This window comes from Bos mutus, chromosome 8 (assembly GCF_027580195.1).
Source record: "Bos mutus isolate GX-2022 chromosome 8, NWIPB_WYAK_1.1, whole genome shotgun sequence".
NCBI lineage: Eukaryota > Metazoa > Chordata > Mammalia > Artiodactyla > Bovidae > Bos > Bos mutus.
This window is the reverse complement of record NC_091624.1, coordinates 14,377,178-14,392,692: the sequence shown is the minus strand read 5'-3', so window position 1 is coordinate 14,392,692 and position 15,515 is coordinate 14,377,178. Positions and strand designations below refer to the sequence as shown.

Below are 15,515 nucleotides of genomic sequence, written 5' to 3'. Positions count from 1 at the left end.
CAAGCTCTTGATTGACAATTTTGCAAAAAGCAGAATAAGGACTGAGAGGTATGAAATTACAGAATAAACAAACTAAGGGCTGACTTAATACTCCACTGTTACTTAACAGATTCCAACTCGCCTAGTTTTTCTAGAGCATGTGTGCGGGCTCCCCAGCGAGATAGTGCAGGCCATGCAGGCACTGACCCTGTGTGACTGGCCTCCATTTGCAGCACCTAATAAGCCATTTTCTGCTTAGCTGCTCAATCAAAGCTGACTCACAGATTACCTGATGTTTGGACCAGGGATGGAAGTTAACTTTCTTCTTAAAGAATAACTGAAATTTGACTACTATAGCCTATATTCCAATTTATCACTTTCATCTTTTTAAAAAGTGAAATATATATAAATTATGTGCATTTAGGGTTTCTAATTAACTTACAACATAGTAAAACAAAACTTTTCTTACCTTTGAAGCTGTGAGCAGCATCATTGTACACTTTTCAAGAACTGACCTAGCTGCTGCCATTTTTGCCTTTTTCTTTTCATCCTTCAAATCCTAAAAATGGAATAAAACCACTGAGCTGCCTAGGATCATGCAAAAAACTCAATTTCTTGGGAAACCATTTATTCAAGAAAAACAATATTCAACAATTTAACTAACACTGCTTTTTGAAAAATAAAAACAGAATAAAGTTTAATAAAATGTCACCATTTCAGTGTAAATACATTAACACGACGGAGTAGAAACAGCTGCCCTCAGGGCGGCAGAGCCAGGAAGTGAGGCGGATAAGCTGTCACGCGGCTCACGTTCTGGTGGCCTGCACACCTGACATTCCTGTGCCCAGGTGAGGACACTTCGCTCCCAACCACAAACAGCCATCCCATGCTTTACTTAATTAAAAGTGACTTATTTATTCAGCATTTGTGGACCATTATTTCCTTCAAATTAGACACTCAGAAGTCAACTCTTTCAGGAACCATGTCTGATTAACCCCATCTAAGTGCTTATTCATCTCAATGTGAATTTTTTTTTTTTCAATCCTAAAGTTAGCCTATATGCTGCTCTAAAATATTAAGATGTTTCTTGGGTATATAATTTTCCCCAACTAGAATATAAACTCTGAAGTAGACACTGTATTTTGGTTTTTTTCATTTGGTTTCTCTTCATACAGCCTTCAATATGAAGGTGTGCTATCACAGAGGGTCCTCAAATCTTGCTGATTAAATCTACAATCAAATACTCTCATAATAGCTTGATTATAACCATCTAAATCAGAGGTCAGCAAAGATTTTCAATAAAAGGCCAGATAATAAGTTTTTGAGACTTTCTGGTTCATTTGGTCTCTGAAACAATGACTTAATTCTGCCAGTGTAGTATAAAAGCTAGCTTAGACAATACATAAACAAGTCAATATAGTTGTGTTATAATAACTTTACTTATAAACACTGAAATTTGGATTACATAAAATTTTCATAGTTGTTTTTTTTTCTCATTTGCGAACTGGATGAAGTCTTTTCTTATAAATAAAAAAGACCTAAAGTTTGAAAATGGTTTGCCTTTTATTTAATAAATTAGAGTGGATGTAAAGTTATCTCTACAATAATATCACTCTCATTCACTTGCATCTCAACACAGCTTTCTTTAATAGGAAACAAAGTTATACCTAGTAAATGAAAAACTGCACAAAACCCCAAGCTAATTCAGATCACAAGGTAACATTCCAAAGTCTGTGTCCTGCATGTGATTATCACCTATCAGGAGTAGCAATCAAAAATAAAAGTTGAGGTCACTGCTAAAATTTCCACCTATTCCTTGTCTTTAACATACTGAACGGGACTTCTGGCAAAAAAAACCCTGTGGGTCTAGATGACAAGGCATCCAATGTATATACACAACACTTGTAAACCATACATTACACCACATATTGTAGGTGACAGCAAGTGATCAAAAAGATGGCATCTCAATCTGTTAGAGGGCTGGTCCACAGGACAAAACAGAGGTCTCATTAACCCCGGATGTCCAAGAAGAACTAAGTGAAGCATATAATTCAGCCCGCCACTTTTCACGCCAAAAACCATCTTTCAACTCCAGCTACAAACCAGGAAAGTTCACACCCAAAACCAGTCTACAGGACTCTACCAGAGCATCTCAAGAAGAGGTCAATTATATATTTAACTTGACATGATAAAATCATGTACAAGTCCCCCAACAAGGAAAGGCAATCCTGGATACGATGTGGTCTTCTATCTCCCCTAAACTTCAGAACTTACAGTCTGAACTGGGGAACACTACTACAAAGAACCAACATCATGGTGCAGCTGAAAACTACAGGCTTTAGAATCAGACACAATTGAGTTCAATCTGCTAGAAAAGTCACCTTAGCAAAGTGTATTATCCTCTGAAGTTCAGCCTCATGTGTGAAACAGTAATAACAATACCTACTTACACAGCTGTTTTGAGAGTCAAACAAGATCAGCTAACATATAGCCAATGCAATAACCCAGTGCTTGGGTTATTACTATTAATGTAAAACAATTATAAAGATGTAACAATAGAATAATATATAACAAGTTACACAAAGAACAATAACAGAGATATGTAATAAAATATTACCAGGATATGTATGATGACTCATTTATTTGCCTGAACCCTTGTAGAAGAGTCAAATGGAAAATTCTGTAAAAAGAGGAAGTACTTGAACTGGGCCTTGAAGGCAAGTATGACCTTTCCCAGTGTGAGAGGTGGGAAAATATTTAACTATTATCTGTGAGCAACAAAAGACACACAGATCTATTTACTTTATCCCGGCTTCTTCAGGAAAGGCTTTTAAGAGCAAGATTATAGATTTAATAAGCAAGACAACCAATCCAAATGACCACAAAGATCACATCTCTAACCAAACTGAAAAGTATGCATGTATCTCAAGACTTGTAAATAGGGTAAACACATACATTTTGTCTATCTCCAGTTAGATGCGCAAACTCCACCATTTCATTTCCAAACTGACTGAATATTTGGACAAACTCTTGAAAGCTATTCACTTTCTCCAGTCTTTCCATAGTTGCAAGAACCTGCAAAAGAGATTATTTTATTTCAGGTTTAAATTGAAAGAGACTAAGACATCAAGCCTGAGGCAACAGAGGAACAAAAGAGGAATTCTGAATTCTAGAGGAAAGTTGGGAGAGAGTCCCCGGAGGAGACAGAGGAGGGGGGCTCAGAGAAGTGGGTTCAAAAGTTAGTCATCTAGGGAATGATCTCTTTTTAGGGTAGGAAGTGGGCTTCCTTGAAAATTAAAGGAAAAAGTAAATGAAATGACTAAATATGCAAGAGCTCCCATTTATGTAACAAAGTCTGGAGAAGGTGGCAACTGGGCAGGGCGAAGGTGATCGAATCTTCAGAGAACGAGGACGGGGATGAGGATGAGATGATACAAGAAGCTTTAAGGTTCAGAGAACCAGAGCTGGGGAAGTCCCATCCTTCTCAGAAAGGTGGAAGACTGAGGAGAGGAAGGGAGATGGAGGACTTCAAGAGCAGGAAAAGTTTGAGTCAGTCAGAAACTGCTTGTGGTGAATAACTGTCAAGAAGTTTTGGGCAGCCAGGGGTGGATAGATGGCATGTTTGTAATACAGCCAACAGACAGTGTTATGTATTTTCTTGATATCAGAAATAAAGTAAATAGATGTGAAACATATTTTCAAATTCTTTTCTCTGAAATAACAGTACTGGATTAGTTTTAGTCAGACCAAGATAGGTAAAGAAAACACAGATATCCTGTGTGTACTTATTTTTAATGAGGCTATGATAGATGTTTGGCATGTTAATGGGCCCTGGCAGCTCAGGAAGTCCAGGCGACTACGGCAGATAAGGCAGATCCCACCACTGAACAAAACCTCTGTCTTCCAGAGAGAGGAAGGTTTTTCTTATTCCTCTAGCACTTCCCGATCCACCTCTCTAAATTCGTTTTCTCTTTAATCTTACACTTTTCCAGGTAGTCTTGTCTTCAAACCAGTGGGAGGGTCCCTTCCCTGGCTGACTGTTCTCCCTGCCTCAGGGATTATCCAGGGAAAAAAGTGATTGTATCCATACACACCCTGGCTCCCAGTTAGTTGATGGAGACATAACAGCCACAGAAGAGGTCTAGACTGGGAGAGTCAAAATCTGTTCTTTAAATTTTGTGATTATTCAGTAATATTTAGAAACTCTGCATACAGCAATTTTATAATGTGCATAATTGTGATTTCAGGTGACTGAGCTTTTTCTTTTTTAATTGGAGGATAATTGCTTTACAATGTTGTGTTAGTTTCTGCTGTACAACAACATGAATCAGCTATAAGTATATAAATAACCCCTCCCTCTTAAGCCTCCCTCCCACCCAGGCATTTTCTTAAGCATAAAAATTGTTCTATCTGCCTTGGTGGGGGGAGGTACTGAGGAATTCAGTATTTTCATCAGGTAGGTTTCCACTACATACATTGTCATGGTACTTGACTTTTTATCCCAAATTTGTTTTTATCCCAAATCAAAAGTTTTCACCAATAAACCTCAACAAGCAGATAATGGCTTTCTGAGAAGAAATGTTATTTGTAACCAAAAATTTAGGTCCAGTGCACACATTTAGGAATTATATGTATAGATGAAACACCACTTTTAAACTGTAGACAATTAGAATAATAAACAAAATAGACAAACATTGCCAAATTACTTGCAATGAACTTAAAAAACAACTTTCTGAACAACCCTGAAAGATACAAGTAGAAACATCAGAAAGGTAAGTACCTTATTTCTCGATCTTATTATTTGCTTAATGACTACTCGGTCTGCCAGTAGCAACACTCTTGTCACTGAAGAAAGCAGTAATCTTGCAGCCTTTATGACTCCTGTTTTATCTGTAAAAATTGTGATCTGGCCATCTGATTCTGGGCGATTCAGGCTGCTCACATCTGTAAGTGCTGCGATTGTTTCTCCTAAGAAGAAAGGTGGTGGTGGGGTGGGGGAGGGGGGAAATTAAACTGGGAATAAGATACACAAATTAAAATCCAGACTTTAAGGTAATGTGCTCAGCGGGTAGAAACTCGATTTCAGGAATAAGAAATAGCTCCTTGATGAGCCCAAAGATTATCATACAAGGATCCCTAAAGGCATAACAATGGCACACTCCTAAGAACTGTGAAAAACTGTTGCCTTCAGCGAGTTTGAAAAATATCATAACTTTTGTTTCCAGTGGTATGCAAACTACATGATCCCCAAAGCCTGTTCTAAAAGACTAAGTGAGAGCGATCCCGAGAGCCAATAACCAAAGAACCTAAAAGCGGAGCAGTAAACAGCTGCCCAGGGTTTGCCCAGGGGGGAGGGGACAGAGGTGGTTGGATGCCATCACCGACTCAATGGACATGAGTTTGCGCAAACTTCAGGAGTTGGTGATGGACAGGGAGGCCCAACATGCTGTGGTTCATGGGGTCACAAAGAGTTCTGACTGAGCGACTAAACTGAACTGAACTGAGGGAATAGACATTGGGGGCTTGGTGGTTACAGGGGAGAAGGCGTCACTGCCTGTCTTCACAATCTGAAGGGGCGAGGTTTTTTCCAGACAACCAGGGAGAGAAGACAAAGTTTTGGGCACCAAACGGGAGGCATCCTCAGTGACAAGGGGAACTAGAAAAATCAGCCCTCAGTAGGCAGAGGGAAACAATAAGCGAGTTCATCTGCTGGTCAGCCTGGGCTCTGGTGGCAAAACAAAACTGTTCCTCCTAAGAACTCATGTCCCAGGCTGGCCCTCAGGCGTGCTGTCTGAATATACACTTTTCATGATGCCCAGCATAAGCCATTCTATCAAACCAACTCCCCACCTCTAGAAAAAGTCTCTTCTTCACTATTGCTATGAAAATATTTTAATTTCTGTAGTAGCAATTATCCATCAATAAAACAATTCAAATATTTCTTATCCCCCCAAATCAAACTGTAGTTTCTCAAACCTTACTTTTTAATTAAATAGATTTTTTTTAATAAGCTTTTCATCATCTTGTAATGTTCAAGATCATTTTTCAAGTCCTAAATAAATCTGAGTCCATAATGGATCAATTTTTCTCATATAAGCCCTCCTGTCAATACTATTACATACTCCCAAGAGGTTAAGGACCTCGAGAAAAATTACCTGAATTTTAACAGATATATCACATATGATGTAATGAAGTCAGGATTCAGGAAGATTAGATAGAAGCATATAAAATGGACTGGAAAGGAGAGATTCAGAGCCAGGCTACTAATCACGCAGCTATCTTAATTGTGGATGTGAAGTGGTAAGGATCTTACCAGGATGACAGCCATAGGAATATAAAAAAAAAAGACGATTTGAGAGACACTGAGTTAAGAAAATACAAAATCAGGACCTTAACAACTGATAAGACGGAAAGGAAAAGTGAAAAAAATGGCTTCAAGGTTGTAAACCCAAGTCGCTTAAAAAAGTCAGTAGGGCATGGGAAGGGAGATGATAAATCTAGTTTCAGACAATAGGAACCTGATACGACACAGGAAAACGCAAAAGATAAGCCACTACATAAGGAATGGTTACATATCAGGACCACAGCTGGAGTTCCACTAACAGATGAAATCTGGGGTAGCCAGTCTCCAAGGTGGCTCCCAATGGTCCCCACCTCCTGATATTTTCATCCTTGTGTTACCTCGTCGTACCAGGGTTGGCATGGCAGAAGTGATTGTATGTCATTGCCAAGGTCATGTTGTTAAAGACGATGAGGTTGATATCTTGGTTTCTCTCCCCATCTGAGGAAAGCTGTTACCATGCTGTATGTAGCCACTACCACAGACAGGTACATATGGGGCGAAACTGCGCCCTCTGGTCAACAGTTGGCAAAAATGTGAAGCCTGCCAATCATCAGGAGGCGGAGCTTGAAAGCAGATCCTGCAGTCCAGCCAAATGCTCAGACAACTGCAGGTCCAGCCAACACCCTGCGTGCAATCTCATGAGAGACACAGACCCAGAACCAGCTGGTTAAGCTACTCCTTGATTTCTGACCTTCAGAAACTAGTGAGGGAAGAGATGTTTGTGGCTTTAAGTTGCTAAGTTTGGGTTAATATGTTACACCGCAATAGGTAACCAAAACAAAGATTATACAGCAAAATATAAAGAGAAAAGAAAGGCTAGAATTAAACTTGAATGTACAGAAAAAGGAGTTGGAGGGACAGTATCACTTTGCAATAGCAAGTAGTATAAAAATGTTTTCTCTGCACCCTGGAAAATTTTCCTTTTTCCAGCAGTTCTCAATCATCAAATATACGAGCTTGCGCATTATAGCATCTTTTAACCTTCCTTTTTCTGACTAAACCTCAGGCATTCAGCCTGAAGTTTGCAAGATGGTAACATTTGGTTAGCTGTACCAACAAAGTTAAACGCTTCCTTAACATTATAGAGTTGTTCCAAGTATTGACTACTCTGAAATTAGTTCCTTGGAAAAGGCACAAAGTTGCCCCATAGATTCATGGTTGTCACTTTTTTTAACTTGTTAGATGTGTTAGTGTTTTGTCTTAAAGCAAAAACTCTGAAGTCAGTCAACTACAAATATTTATTGAGCACCCATAGAAAATGTAAAGCTTGACTAGAAGCCAAGTAAAAAGTAAAAACAGTGGGGGGAGGGGTAGGGGTTGATGAAATGGGTGGAGTCAAAAGGTATAAACTTCTAGCTATAAAATAAATAAGACATGGGTATATAAATGTACAGACTAGCATCCATAGTTAATAATATTGTATTGCATATTTGAAAGGTGTTACAGAGTAAATCTTAAGGTCTCTACAAGAAAAAATCATTACATTGAATACCTGACACTAGTGTAATGCTGTATGTCGATTATACCCCAAACTAGAAAAAAGCAAAACTATAATGCAAAAGCTCAACACAAGAAAAGTTAAAACTAATAATTACAATGACAACCAATATTTACTGAGCACTTTCTATGTGTTAAATGCACACATGCATTATATCAAAACACTTCTATAAACACTAACAATATCCCCATTTTATAGACGAGAAAACTGAGACTATGTTCCTCAAATGACCATTCTCATCCTTTTATCTGAGTGACTTTAAGAGGCAGTTCTCAAGAAGGAAAAGGACACTGCACGTAAGAGAGAACATGTGGAGACCATGACACCAGACAGCTTCCCAAATATGCCTGCACGGAGCTCCTCAGCTTACAGGACTTTCAGGGCTGCACAGTCTGCTGGAGCTGGGGTAGGTGTGCACGTCCTCATTCCTCCAACACTTAGAGCACAGTGGCATGCTAGGAAGCCAATAAGGTGAGGACTCGGACTGCCGTTTCATTTAAAAATCCTTACTCTTGCTTTAATTAAGGATTCGCTTAAGAAACAATAATGTGAAGAACTGTCCATTGCATTATGTAATAATGTCTGTTGTGTAAGTGCCCATACAATTTAGTTCCTGGAAAAAAGCCTCTCTCCTCTTGACGAGCTGGTTTGTTTCCTTCCGACAAACAATGAGAATTAAATAACCATTTCTTTCCCACATTTTTTGTCTAGCTTTTCAGGAAGCAGAAAGACAAATTTCATGTTTAATTGGAGTAACAATGTTGGCCAATTCATTTCTAGTACACTTATATACATCTCCTATTTTAATGGGTTTATTAATCATATATTTAATTGTAACTCTTTTACATCTCTTTTTTTTTTTTGGCTAAACCTCACAGCTTTCAGGATCTTAGTTCCCCAATCAAGGATTGATCCTGGGCCATGGCAGTGAAAGCATGAGTCCTACCCACTGGACCACAAGGAAATTTCCTTAAATCTCTCTTAATATGAGGCAAAACATAAATTATGAATAGACTAAGGCCATCTCATTCCTATTCTATTGACATATCCTAGTGAGTGACTAGAAACCCAAACTCAGAATCCTCCCTTTGCTTTAATCAATAACCAAATTCTATCATTTAATCACCTAGTGACTATTTAGTGTACTTTTTCTGCTTTTTATACCCCTAAGACACTGTCTTGATTCAGCCTGGTACAACAGAAAAGCGTTATCAACTCCATATTAATCTCTCTGCCTTTAGTCTCAACCCTCTCTCAATCATCCCTCATTTGTTCATTTCCCCCATGCAACCAGAAAGATTTCTAACATAAAACTACTGTCTTTCATCTGGCCCCAAATCCTCAATCTATCAAGTACAGAACAGTACCTGAAGCCATTCATGTACCATTCGGGCATGTATCATCTGGCTGGCCCCTTCACATTACTTGCCCTTATCTCACCCACTCCGTTCCCCCACAATGACACTCCAAATATACCTGCTTCTCCCTCAGAGTTCAGTCGCTCAGTCGTGTCTGACTCTTTGCGACCCCATGAATTGCAGCACGCCAGGCCTCCCTGTCCATCACCAACTCCCGGAGTTCACTCAGACTCACGTCCATCGAGTCGGTGATGCCATCCAGCCATCTCATCCTCTGTCGTCCCCTTCTCCTCCTGCCCCCAATCCCTCCCAGCATCAGAGTCTTTTCCAATGAGTCAACTCTTCGCATGAGGTGGCCAAAGTACTGGAGTTTCAGCTTTAGCATCATTCCTTCCAAAGAAATCCCAGGGCTGATCTCTTTCAGAATGGACCCACCTCAATTAATAGTGCCATCATCTACCCGCTAAACTTGGAGTTGTCCATGACCCCTCTTCCCATGGATCGCAGCACATCCCACATCCAAACTATCAGCAAAACCTACCAGCTCCACCTTTCCAACATAACCAAATGCAACTGCTTTGCACCACCTCAAATGCTATCACTGGGCCTAAGTCACCATCATCTATCACAGCCTCCTAACTGGTCTCTGGCTTCACTCTCCTAACTCCTAAAATCTATTCTCTGTACAGAAGCCACCAGGGATCCTTTAAAACTATAAATGAATTTGTGTCACTACCCTGCACCAAACCTTCCACTAGCCCCAAGATGCTGAGAAAACAGTCCAAAGTACCTATCTTTGCCTAGAAAGTCATACCTGTTCTCACTCTACTCCTGGTTAGGAAAGTCCTTCCCCCAGATACTAATATAGCTGGGTTCCTCATTTCAGTGCTGTCTCTGCTCCTATGTTACTCCCTTAGAGAGATTTCCTCTCACCCTGTTTCAGTAGTTCTCATTTCAGTAGTTCTCAATTCAGGGCCATTTTGATCCCTCAAAGGACATTTGGGAATGTTGAGACATTTTTGGTTGCCTCAATGGCTGAAGAAGGGATTTTCTGACATCCAATAGGTAGTGGCTGGGGATTCTACAATGCACAGGGCAGCCCCCAACCCCAACAAATAATTATCCAGCCTAAAACAGCATCACAACTGAGAAACCCTGCTGGTCTTCCTAAAAGAAACTTTCTTTGGTCTCCTAACCCTTCAGTTCAGTTCAGTCGCTCAGTCATGCCTGACACTTTGCAACCCCATGAATCACAGCATGCCAGGCCTCCCTGTCCATCACTGACTCCCAGAATTCACTCAAACTCATATCCATCGAGTCAGTGATGCCATCCAGTCATCTCATCCTCTGTCGTCCACTTCTCCTCCTGCCCCAATCCCTCCCAGCATCAGGGTCTTTTCAAATGAGTTAACTCTTTGCATGAGGTGGCCAAAGTACTGGAGTTTCAGCTTTAGCATCAGTCCTTCCAATGAACACCCAGGACTGATCTCCTTTAGGATGGACTGGTTGGATCTCCTTGCAGTCCAAGGGACTCTCAAGAGTCTTCTCCAACACCACAGTTCAAAAGCATCAATTCTTTGGCGCTGAGCTTTCTTCACAGTCCAACTCTCACATCCATACATGACCACTGGAAAAACCATAGCCTTGACTAGACAGACCTTTGTTGGCAAAGTAATATCTCTGCTTTTCAATATGCTATCTAGGTTGGTCACAACTTTCCTTCCAAGGAGTGTCTTTAAATTTAATGGCTACAATCACCATCTGCAGTGATTTTGGAGCCCAAAAAAATAAAGTCTGACACTGTTTCCACTGTTTCCCCGTCTATTTGCCATGAAATGATGGGACCGGATGCCATGATCTTAGTTTTCTGAATGTTGAGCTTTAAGCCAACTTTTTCACTCTCCTCTTTCACTTTAGTTCCTCTTCACTTTCTGCCATAAGGGTGGTGTCATCTGCGTATCTGAGGTTACTGATATTTCTCCCGGCAATCTTGATTCCTTATGCTGCCTTATTATCTTTTCCATAACTATCACTACCTGCCACTGGGCACTTATCTATTTGTTCATTTATTTGTGTCTCCCTCTATAGAATACAAGCTCCATAAAGACAGATTTTTATTGACTTCTATGTAGCTATATCCCTTTGGTCTAGAAGAATGCCTGGCATATGGCCAGCACTCAGTAAATATTTATTTAAAGAATAAGTGGATAAATGATACTCAACAAAACTATTTGTATGCAGCAAAACTCCCCAGTTCTCCCAAGCTTCTATGCCACCAGTTATAGAGACTTCTGAGACATCAGGAAATCTGAAATCAGATTTGTCTCCTGTAGACACAGGAAGGTGCTTACTTTTATTTTCCATTTTCCATATAGTGGTAAATAGGCTACCATGCTCCTTGATGGCAGAGTCTATGCCTCACATTCTCTACACCTCTCACGCTCAATGGCTGATGGCAAGGGTGGTAAAGAAACCACTTGCCAATGCAGGAGACACAAGGGATGTGGGTTTGATCCCTGGATCGGGAAGATCCCCTGGAGTAGGCAACCCACTCCAGTATTCTTCCTGGAAAATTCCACAGACAGAGGAACCTGGTGGGCTACAGTCCACGGGTCTGCAAAGAGCTGGATGTGACTGACTGCACACGTACATACAGGCGGTGGGCTTCTGCCCCGCCCGGTGAGGACAGTCCACGTGGGCTTCTGCCCTGCCCAGTGAGGACAGTCCACGACGCAGACTCAGGACTTGATCCAAGAGACATTCAATATTCCTGGAAGCTAATCCAGGGCTTTAATGACCTACACATCTGTACTAAAAGGTTAAAAGGCAGTACACATCTTTACTCAACACGACACAATCATTTGTCATGATATCCAAAGCAATAAAATTGGTATAAACAGGCTTCAACATACCTGCTTGTTTAGCTTCAATACAGGCAATATTTATTTCTTCTTTCAAGTCCCAGTTTTCATTGGCTATAGCTTCCCCCACTTTAACAAATCTTCCAACTGCCAAGTTGACGGCTTGTCCTACACGCTGAATTGCTTGCAGAGTTTTATCAGACTTTTTGGTATTATCTTTATGATTAATAAGTGTGGTGATCTAAAAGTAAAAGATAAAAGCAAACTGCTTAAAGTTTATCTCAGTACTTTTTTTAAAGCGATATCACAAAGACCAAGAAAATTAAGCCCAGCATACTGCACTAGCCTAATAAACTCAATTAATTGACAGCTTTAATGCTTCAACCCAGAGACAAGCAGCAAACACCTTGCATCTCTCCTGAGGTCAACGTTTCCTTTACTAACAACTCCAGATTTACCTGAGGGGGTTATCAGGGCACACATTTCTGTAAACCCTCCAGACAGATCAACAAATCATAAAGACAGGAGAAAAGTAGAAGAGGGTGGATTCTTACATTCAAAGAATCCACAGGAAACCAAAGCACGTCAGGTCTAGATTCTTCGACCGTGACTCGGGCTGCTGTGAGAGTAGAGACAGCATGTTGTTCGCCAGGCGCTGCACTCTGCTGCCTAGCAGCGTGTAGGCTGTACAAAACGCTATGTGAACCACAGATGCTACGGAAACAACCAGACACTTGAGAAGGACCAATGTAATCTATGTTTTATAGTTCGCCAAGGTTTGTTGTAGACTCAAAGTAAATAAAATACCAAGAGCTTTAACACTTGACTCCAGGCCCTGAAATAAAATATAAAAGGTGAAAAGTTAAGCTGTTTGAAACAAATATAAATCTTCAAAATGTCCAGGAAAATTAGTACATGAACTATACTGACATATAAAGATATTTAAAGAATGTTACATGAAAAATGTAAATCCCAAATGGTACATGTCCACTGTGTATAACTTTGAAATGATTTCTATAATACATTAACAAAGGTCAGAATAGAGAATTAAGAGGAAGAGGCTTGCTCTTTGATCAGCTACTATGTGGCAAGCACTTTGTGTGTTATGGTATTAATAGTTTTAAGTCAGAAAGGCCTTAAAGCTTGGCTTTAGGCCTAAAGCTTGGCTCTGCCATTCCTAGCTAAATGACCTAGGGAAATTTACTTAAAAATCTCTCTAAATTTCCTCATCTCTCATACTGTTTTTCAAATTTTGAAAATGTTCTAGAGTCCAGATCCTGAGGATACATCACTGAGCAGGACGAACACAATCCTGCCCTCATTCTGTTTACAGTCTAACCAGGTAACAATAATTCAATTGTACACAATGTATTTGTTGAACACCTATCATTTGCCAAATAAAATCCTAGACAGTGATGAAACAGCAATGAACAAGAAAGGAAAGGCCCACAATCTCATGGAGCTTACATTCTAGTGGAGTGAGGGGAGACACAATAATCACACAAATGGGTTAAAGAAGCTAACGTAAATGCTATGCAAAACATTAAAATAAGACAATGTGACAGAAAGTATCTGTGTAGCTACCTGAGATTAGTTGACCTTCCTTCTACAAAGAAGTGATATTTAAACTGTGATCTAAATGATATCAAGTAGAGAGGCCAGTAAACATCAGGCGATAAAGTGTTGCAGGGAGAAGAAATAACTGTTTAAGAAAAATAAGGGAAGAAAAGAAGGGGCATCCTTCAGTATGAGACTGTTCTTTTTTTTTTTTTTTCCAAAGAATAAAGTAAGGCCAGAAGTGGGTAAAGAATAGTGGGCAAGAGGACAAGTGTAAAACCAATATCCAACAGGTAGGCAGGGACCAGCCTTTATTGCAAGGCTGTGAATTGCAATAAAGAGTTTGTATTTGACTCTGTGCATGACAGAAAGTCACTGAACAATTTTTGAGGATTGTGGTTAGTGGTTTTAAAATGTGTGCTCCAGTTCTTCAATATTTCTCCTTTCAAGCTTCATTTCTCTCCTCTTAAGTGAGATGAAATTAGTGACCCACCTCTAACCAATAGAATAAAGTAGAAGCAAGGATGTGCCTCTGAGAGTAAGTATTAATACACATTGTGACTTACATTTCTCTCTCTCTCTCTGGGATCAATCACTGCGGAAGAAAACCAGCTACCAAATCATGGAGGAGAGACCCACATGGTAAATAAACGCTTACAAGAGTGTCTGGTGTTTAGTAAACATTACATAATGACTGCATGCTAAGTCACTTCAGTCCTGTCTGACACTTTTCGACCCCATGGACTGTAGCCCATCAAGCTCCTCTGTCCATGGGACACTTGAGGCAAGAATGCTGGAGTGGTTAGCCATGCCCCTCCAGGGGAGTTTCCCAACTCAGGGATCCAACCCGGGTCTCCTGCGTTGCAGGCAGATTCTTTACCATGTGAGCCACCCGGAAACTGCCTGCAATGCAGGACACCTGGGTTGGATCCCAGGGTCAGAAAGATCTCCTGGAGAAGGGAATGGTACCCACTCCAGTAATCTTGCCTGGAGAACTCCATGGACAGAGGAGCCTGGTGGGCTACAGTCCATGGGGTCACAGAGTCAGACATGACTGAGTCACTAACACTTCCACATAATGATTAGATGTTATCCAATTTACATTTCTAGAATCTCTGTTCTTTCCTCATGTTTGTGATGCTATCTTATTTTCTAGAATAACTGACACTAATCTCTTGATTGAAATGGATTATCTTAGTTTATTTTGTGGGAAGATAAGAAAAGAGGTGAAGATCCAGGAAGGAAAAAAAAAAAACAAGCCTGGCAGTAGGCCAGAAAACAGAACAAAGTCTTAATTCCTTGAGACCTGAAAAACAAGGGAGTCAGCCCAGGACAGAGAAGTTCATCTCTGGGCTTAACTCACTAGTAAACAATCAAAATCACTACATATAAAAATTGACTAATCTGCTATAGAAACCAATATAGAAGAAAGCACGCTGAATCACGCTGAGGTCTTTAAAAGGAGAAAAAGGGGCTCTTTCACTCACTTTATACACCATTTCTGTGTTTTACCTTTGCATTAAAAACACCAATATTCACATACACAGATCAGCAGAGCTCCCCATATGGACTCAGTGCATCTCCAACTTGGTGAGACCATCGATCCTGAAAGCTTCCAGGACAGTGCAGTGAGAAGCGAGAAGACAGGGGAGCTACCCTAGAGATTTCAAGCCTCTGTGTAATGGTGAGTAGAGTAAATCTATCAAAGACAGGAAAAGACTGGTGGGTGGTAGAATAACATTCCAGGCTAGGGTGGGGCTGTGTGGCAGATTTCCCTCTTCCCTTCCTTGGATAAAAGCATTGTAAGACTGGGAGTGGGAGTTTTGACAGGAAGAATAAAGTGATTATTAAAGAAGGTGGGTGCCGCTCTGCAGGAACTGTGCTTGGGACTTAGCCCAGGGCATGTAAAAAAACTGTCT

The 15,515-nt window shown here is 40.4% G+C and overlaps 1 protein-coding gene across 2 annotated transcripts in view; it reads right to left on the bottom strand.

The window, feature by feature from the left end:
• CTNNAL1 (catenin alpha like 1) overlaps positions 1–15,515 on the bottom strand; it is a 58,225-nt gene that overhangs the window by 36,530 nt on the left and 6,180 nt on the right. For both annotated transcript variants that reach the window (XM_070375156.1, XM_070375157.1), the window contains exons 2-5: positions 12,091–12,280; positions 4,760–4,947; positions 2,935–3,054; positions 449–538 (exon numbers count right to left, since the gene is read on the bottom strand). In XM_070375156.1, the coding sequence (XP_070231257.1) occupies positions 449–538; positions 2,935–3,054; positions 4,760–4,947; positions 12,091–12,280 (588 nt within the window). The remainder of the gene's footprint in view (positions 1–448; positions 539–2,934; positions 3,055–4,759; positions 4,948–12,090; positions 12,281–15,515) is intronic.